The following is a 6,829-nucleotide window of genomic DNA, read 5'->3' as shown; positions in this document are numbered from 1 at the left end:
AAAAGAAAAATTAATAAATTAAACTTATGCAAGAAAACAGTAGAAGAGATTTAAATAAACAAAATTAGAGAGAAATATAACATTTAAACAAATGAATTAAATAACTAGAGATAAATAAATACTTTATACTTTAAATAATTTAAATATACGTTGTTTATAATATTAAATGTGTTTTGTGTTAAATAAAAACAAACATTAAACATTACAGAAAATTAAATAAAATACGAATAAATAATCATAAAATGCCTATAAAAGAAATGCGCTTCGTTGACTTTGCATACAAAAAATATTAAATTAATTTGTTTTGTATTTTTTTTAATAATTTGCTTTTCAAATGCGCATTTTTATATGTATTTTGCTCACTCGTGTTATTAAAAAAAGGAATGAATTTGATTCGTTATTGATTGTTTGCAATATTGTGTATGTCTGTTTTTGAATTTTTCTTAACTTGAAATAGCATTTAACTTTAACTTTCCTTTCGCTGTTTTAAGTAGAATTATTTGTTATTGGTATTTGTAAACTTGTTTTGGAAACACTAAATTTAATATGGGTGTATTATTATTATTATTGTAAATATGTTTGTATGTATATTGTAGAGTGTTAATGTTAATAATAATAATTAGTATTGGGGTCGCTCCTAGCTATAAAATACTATGTATTATTTAAATTTGCGCAATGGTAATGTGGGACTCTCCGGTGGTGTGGTATGATTTCCCGTATACATACGTTTCGGTCCACCCTTGAAGGTAGAGCCTAGTTTTCGAGCACCTCTAGGTGAATTTGAAGAATTCATGGCTTCCATAGCAGCTGTTGAGGAGGCTGAAACTGAAGGCATTATACCCAAAGGAATTTCTTTCATATTTGCATCAATTGAGGCTTGTACCCAACCTGTAAGAAACATTGAAATTTACATTAAATGCAACGTCGTTTAATAACGTGCTAATATTTTTTACTTACCCTTCACAGAAGACCGTTGATGATCAATTAAAGCAGCTGCCAATGGAGCCGAATTATGGACTGAGTCTCTTAGAGTAGCGTATGCTGACATGGGCATCGGATTATAAATACGATTGGCAAAGTCCTCAAATGTAGTGCTTTCCTTATACCTAGACGAAACACTATCCAAAGATCGATTTCGTTCCTCATAACTGAAAAGAGGGAAAAACCAATGAATTAAAACACTTATTATCTCTTGTAAAAATATGCTGGGAACTTACTATTGCTGATACAAGGGAAGAGCGGCTCTTTTAGTACGACTGGCATTAATAGCGGTGGCTCGTATCAAAGTTGCCAGACAGGCACCACTAACCACACTCTCATTGGCCAAGGGACCAAACCAAGGTACTTCTGGTTTACGATTGACGGTAACCCGGAATAGACCATTCTTCAAGGGGTACACCACAATGAGAACATCACAAAATTCTGTGGGTAAAATATCACGTCGATAATCCCGTGAATGTTCACTCCAGACAATGTGTACTTCATCATTTCCCAAATGTCTAGTTTTAAGTAAAATAGCTTCTGGTGAATCGGAAGGCATGCGCGTGGCCACATGATAGATAACCTCCAAAAAGGGTGTCGCATAATAGGGAGCAGTGGAACCGCAGCCTTGTCTTGGCAAACCACCCAAGAAACCGTTATGAGTCTCCAAATCTATTTCCCAGCCCAAGGCGGAAACAAACATTTCGTACATTGTACTGCCACTGGCATTGCGTAAAATACTGTTCTTATCCTCCTGACCAGAGGCTACATATATAACGGCCATCTTATGAGTTTCACGACATTTCTGCAAATCCACATTGCGTAGCTCACGCAGTAGTTTCTCGGTGCGTTGCAGCAAATGAGTTCGAGAACGTCGTTCCCAACCAGCTAAGCCCAGATGTGAGAAGAGTAAGCGACAATATTGAAATGGTATTTCATTGCGACCATTCAAGCTCGATGAGTGGTAGGACTCGAAGGAATTGTGAGAAATTGGTTCATGCATTGAATGCAGTGACCGTGTATCATGGCCAGCCACAATGGAGGGAGTTGAACTACCAGGCAATGGCTGTTGTAAGGCTTGTTGATTGAGATTAGCTATGAATTCTTGTTCCAAGGCTCGTTGATTGAGTATCACTGATATAGCTTGGGCTTCAGCATTACTACCCAGAGGAGATGGTGCGGGAGCATTTAGTTGAGCCACCGGATAGGGTAGGCACTCAGGGCTGGTGTGCCCTATATAACCTAAAAGATCATCCAATTGATCTAAGTCGGGTGCCAAATCCTTGGCTAATGGTAACTCGCCCAAAGGTCTATGTCTCAAGGTATGACGTGGTGGTGATATATCCATACCCTGCATTGAATGCATTAAGGAGTCCATGGGTTGAACTTGGTTGTAACGTTGTGAGTGCGCGGGACTGAAACCTCTAGCATCTATAGAGCAAGGGGCATAGCCGTCCATCTTCGGACATTCGCGTTTTGGTTCACTATATAAAATGGAAGCATCCCAACAAGCTTTGCCATTCAAATCACGCAGTAGAACACGTACTTGTTTTTCGGCTGTCACCAAACCAGCAGTAACACCACCTCCCGGCAACTTAAGGGTAGGCAATTCAATAAAACTGGCCACTAGACCGGGATTTAACATAAACAATTGCATATTTTGAGCATGTAAAATTGAAGGCAATTCCACGGAATCCCGTCTAAGATCCATACTATTTACGGAATTTTGTTGATTTCCTGCTGCCGTGATGCAACCATTATAACCGTTTACATCGTCTTGTTCCTCGACCATAGAACTTAAGCGAGCCGCTCCAATGCCCATGGGAAAATGACCCAGATTAGTTACCAAGTGCATGGCCACCGCCTTGGCACACAATCTTATTGCGCTAATGCAGGCTTGTATAGTTTCCGATGTCTGGTAATTCGCTTCGGGCAATTTTCCATCATCATGCAGATCATCGCTGGCAATATGCATATCAAAGTCATCGTCAGCAGTTAACTTCACTCTTTCATGCTTTGGTGCTCCGGAGGCGATTTGTAGGAGAACTCTTAATACCATAAGAACCAAAGTGTCTCCTCTTTCATTGATCGACTCTAACATAGTGGCTGAGGGAAAAGCCAGACAATATTCTCCTAGACATAACATTAAGGATGTTAAAACCACCTTATCGGAATCTTTGGGATTAGTTACACTTTGTATTTCCAAGGCTTTACAAATAGCAGTAATTATTAATTGAGGCATTCTCTCAATCGAAGCCAATTCTCGACCACGTTCGATGCACAGTTTCAAAGAATCTACAGCCACCATGGCAATAGTGCGATGTTTGAATTGTAATGCTTGTAGTAAGACCTGTAAGGCCTCCTTGATGCGAGGATTATAGTATTGTCGATGATCATCCTTCAACTGTTGACCTTTGGAATGAGGTACTGGCTGCTGGAATTTTGAATTGGCACTACTGCCTCTTGCCGCCAAAGGATGTGACAGTTTCATGAGAATCCATTGACCCAACTGTGACAGAGCAATGCATCTTGCCTTAGCAGAAGGCTCGCGGCGTGCGCAACGCAGCACTATGTTCAAAATGTGATCTTGTAAATCTGCGCATTCCATTAGCTCAAATTGCTGGGGTGAAGGTTGCAGCAGAGGACGGGGCAACAAAGTAGAAGGATAACATAATAGCGTACCTAATAAGGCGGCAACTTCAGCTCGGGGAGTCAAGCGGCTTGCCTCCAAGGAAGTCAACAAAATAGCAGAAGCATGTACTATATCCAAAAGTAGCAGAGTATGTCCCGGAAGCAGTAAACTTAAAAATCTGGGACCTTCCAAGTATTTTAAAGCAGCATATATTAATTCTCGATCTTCTCCCGTCAGTAAACGATGTAGAGCGCAATAAAATAAGGGCAGATGTTGCATGCCCGCTACGGCCCCATTTACTGTTAGAGTACACAGCAACTGTACAGCCCAGAGTTTGCCTCGTTTGAAAGACTTGTCTAGTTGTAACGAACCATAGCACCAGGGAGCCACAATACCAATGGGTGGCACCAAAGCTGGTGGTGGCGGTGTTTGTTGATTGTCTGTTGAAATGCCTTGGTTTTGCTTAATTTTTATTAAATTCAATGTCATATCCAGTAAATGCTTGAACACTTGAGCATGCAATTCAGCTTTGGGTATGCGATTAACATCGCCTAGAGCACCCAGCATTCGTTTCCACATAATAGCCGTTGAATCGGGCAACCAACCAGTGGCTGTTCCACCCAGTATAATAGATCTCCTTTCAGTTTGGTAATTTCCCGAATTACCCTCGCTTTCTCCCAAACTTCCGCCACTATCGACCGCTAAAACATCTATTTGAATTTGAGCATCTTTAATGGAGCATCCCTCTATGCCACTGCTGGCAGTGGGCGAAGGAGACCGTGAATCATCACTGTCGTCATCGCCTCCATCTATATCATCAATATCATCTTGATTGTGGGTATTTCTTCGAAACCTTCTTGACTTCCTTGAACGTTTTAAAGTCGCCAATGAGTCCAATGACATGGCTCTACGCATATCATTATTCTGTGACACATTGCAAGTTAATTGAACGTTTTCCAATAACTCGGGAGAATTGGAATTCTGATGTATCATTGTGTTAAGAGAATTTTCCACACTAGAAGGTAAATTTGTGGGGGGCTTCTGATGACGATGCTTAGCACGAAATCTGGGCGTGCGTGGCATAGAAGGTAAACTACCCTCACTATAGCTACGGCTTAATATTGGTGTAACCGGATAACGTTGGCCAACTGACAGCTTTTGACCATGACTCACCGATCCACAATGCCTGCCCATTGTGGACTGAGAATTCTCATCAGAACGACTGTTGGTAGAGGCTCTCTCTTGTTGGTTTTGTTCTTTCGGCTCTCGATCTTTTGTCACCGAACCATTGGAAACCGATGATGTTTGTTGCCATACGCCTGCTCTACGTCGTTTTCCCTTCGATTCGGCCAAACGGTCCAAAGGCAAATCTTGCAAGTTCAAAGAGTAAACATACCGTGAAAACACTCGCGTTAAAGTTTGTATAGTCTTGTCCCATTCGATAATCAGCTCATCACGATACGTTAATGAGGTCAAAACAGTTAAAAACTTCTCCCACAATTGCACATTGACTGGGACATTAGTGTGTGCTCTTATCCAGGTGACTATGAGGGTTTGGAATATAGCTTGTCCCAAAATACCGCCTAAGCTGGAACTTTTGGAGGCTTGTGGTGGATGCTGATGTAAAACAACCGATGTGACCTGCAGCAACACCAATAACAATTGTTCCCATGTTCTGGAATCCATGGGTGTATTCATAACCATGGTCCGATAGACATTCAATACCTTCTTACAAACCTCGGTTTGTTCATGCAGTGGCGTTGAACGATATTCGCGAGATTTTGTGGGAAAATATATGTTTAGGTTACTAGTGTTAACCAAGAATACATTGGCTGCATTGGTAACAAATATTTGTAAAATATTTTGAAGACCTGCTCGTACACCCATATTTTCCTTCGACATGGCTCCCACATAAGAAGGATTTCGTAAACGCAAATTTGATTTTGGTGTGCCACCGGCATTGGCATTATTTTGCTGTTGTTGCTGCTGCAAGGCAGTGCCCACATTCTCTTCAGGTTCCAAGAGGAAGGGTGGCGGAGTATTGCCCGTCATCCAATCACGATAGACAGCTATAGAACAACGTATAGCATCAATTTGAGCTTTCGTAGTAAAATTCAGTAGAAATGCCTGGCGATAAACCTCATGTATAAAATTCACATTCTCCCGGGTGGAATACAGGACATCTCTTACTATCAGAGCCTGTTGGTAAGCATGCAAGCGAATATGATCCGCCGCTTCAGCAATGTGTACATTATCTAAACGATGTTGCAGCAAACGTTCGTGGGTAAAACGCGATAGCCAATTTATTAGGACAACCACACACGATGCCATTACCTCATCCTTTTTATTAATCGATCTCATTGTGGGCAATTCTAAACGGGGATCATAGACCGACATATTAAAATCAAAGTTGGGACAAAATACTGGTAGAAAAACTTCTTTGAAACGTTGTAGCAAAAATGCAAAAGCCTTGTGATCTTTTTGTGCATGATTATCGCGCCACTTTAAACAAGCTGCCGTCTGCACCATACTATTGAGTAAAATCTCCAGACCATCACGTGGATCCGGAGGTTGTGACTTTTCGCTAGAGGATGGTGGCAGCAGAGCTATTAACTCTGAACTTTGTACGGGATGTGAATAGCTATCGTGAAATACTGATGTTGTACTGCCTTCCACTTTCATATTGGGATGATTGAGAAAATCGGCTGTATTAAATTCGACATCCGGGCCTTGTAGTCCCTTTTGGGGTACTATAAGGCCGGGTATTAAATCAGCATACATATTGTGCACATAGGCGGGAGCATTTTCACCCAAGGCCTGATACCATAGGAGAAAGTAACTGCAAAGAAATTAGATATTGTAGTTGAAATGAAGATCAAGTTCAAAAAATATATAATTAAAAATGCTGTGTGTTAAAACCAATTTTGTTAGATTTTGCTAAATTTTCGATTCATATGGGCAATCGATATTAAAGACTGTTGCAGATCCACTATCGATTTGTTAAGAATTCAACAGGATGAAACAAATTTCTTAATGAAATCCAAACCAAACTGTTTAAAAGTTTATATTTGGCATTTTTGATAAGTAAATAATACGATTTAAAATTTATTTATATTTTTATTAGTTTGCAAATTGAATGATACCATTATATCCATAGCTTTTTTGGTTATAGTAACAGATATTCAGTTAGCAAAAAAGCATTACGGTTGAAATAAG

The 6,829-nt window shown here is 40.2% G+C and overlaps 1 protein-coding gene across 2 annotated transcripts in view; it reads right to left on the bottom strand.

The window, feature by feature from the left end:
- Window positions 1–6,829, bottom strand: part of LOC135963909 (probable Rho GTPase-activating protein CG5521) — a 28,048-nt gene continuing 21,219 nt past the window's right edge. For both annotated transcript variants that reach the window (XM_065515912.1, XM_065515913.1), the window contains 3 exons: window positions 1,218–6,452; window positions 958–1,148; window positions 1–888 (listed from right to left, as the gene is read on the bottom strand). In XM_065515912.1, coding sequence (XP_065371984.1) covers window positions 659–888; window positions 958–1,148; window positions 1,218–6,452 — 5,656 coding nt within the window. In that variant the 3' untranslated portion in view covers window positions 1–658. The remainder of the gene's footprint in view (window positions 889–957; window positions 1,149–1,217; window positions 6,453–6,829) is intronic.

The sequence above is a fragment of the Calliphora vicina genome, chromosome 1 (assembly GCF_958450345.1).
Source record: "Calliphora vicina chromosome 1, idCalVici1.1, whole genome shotgun sequence".
Classification (NCBI taxonomy): Eukaryota; Metazoa; Arthropoda; class Insecta; order Diptera; family Calliphoridae; genus Calliphora; species Calliphora vicina.
Note: the sequence above shows the minus strand (reverse complement) of the source record. Positions and strands in the feature narration are given on the sequence as shown.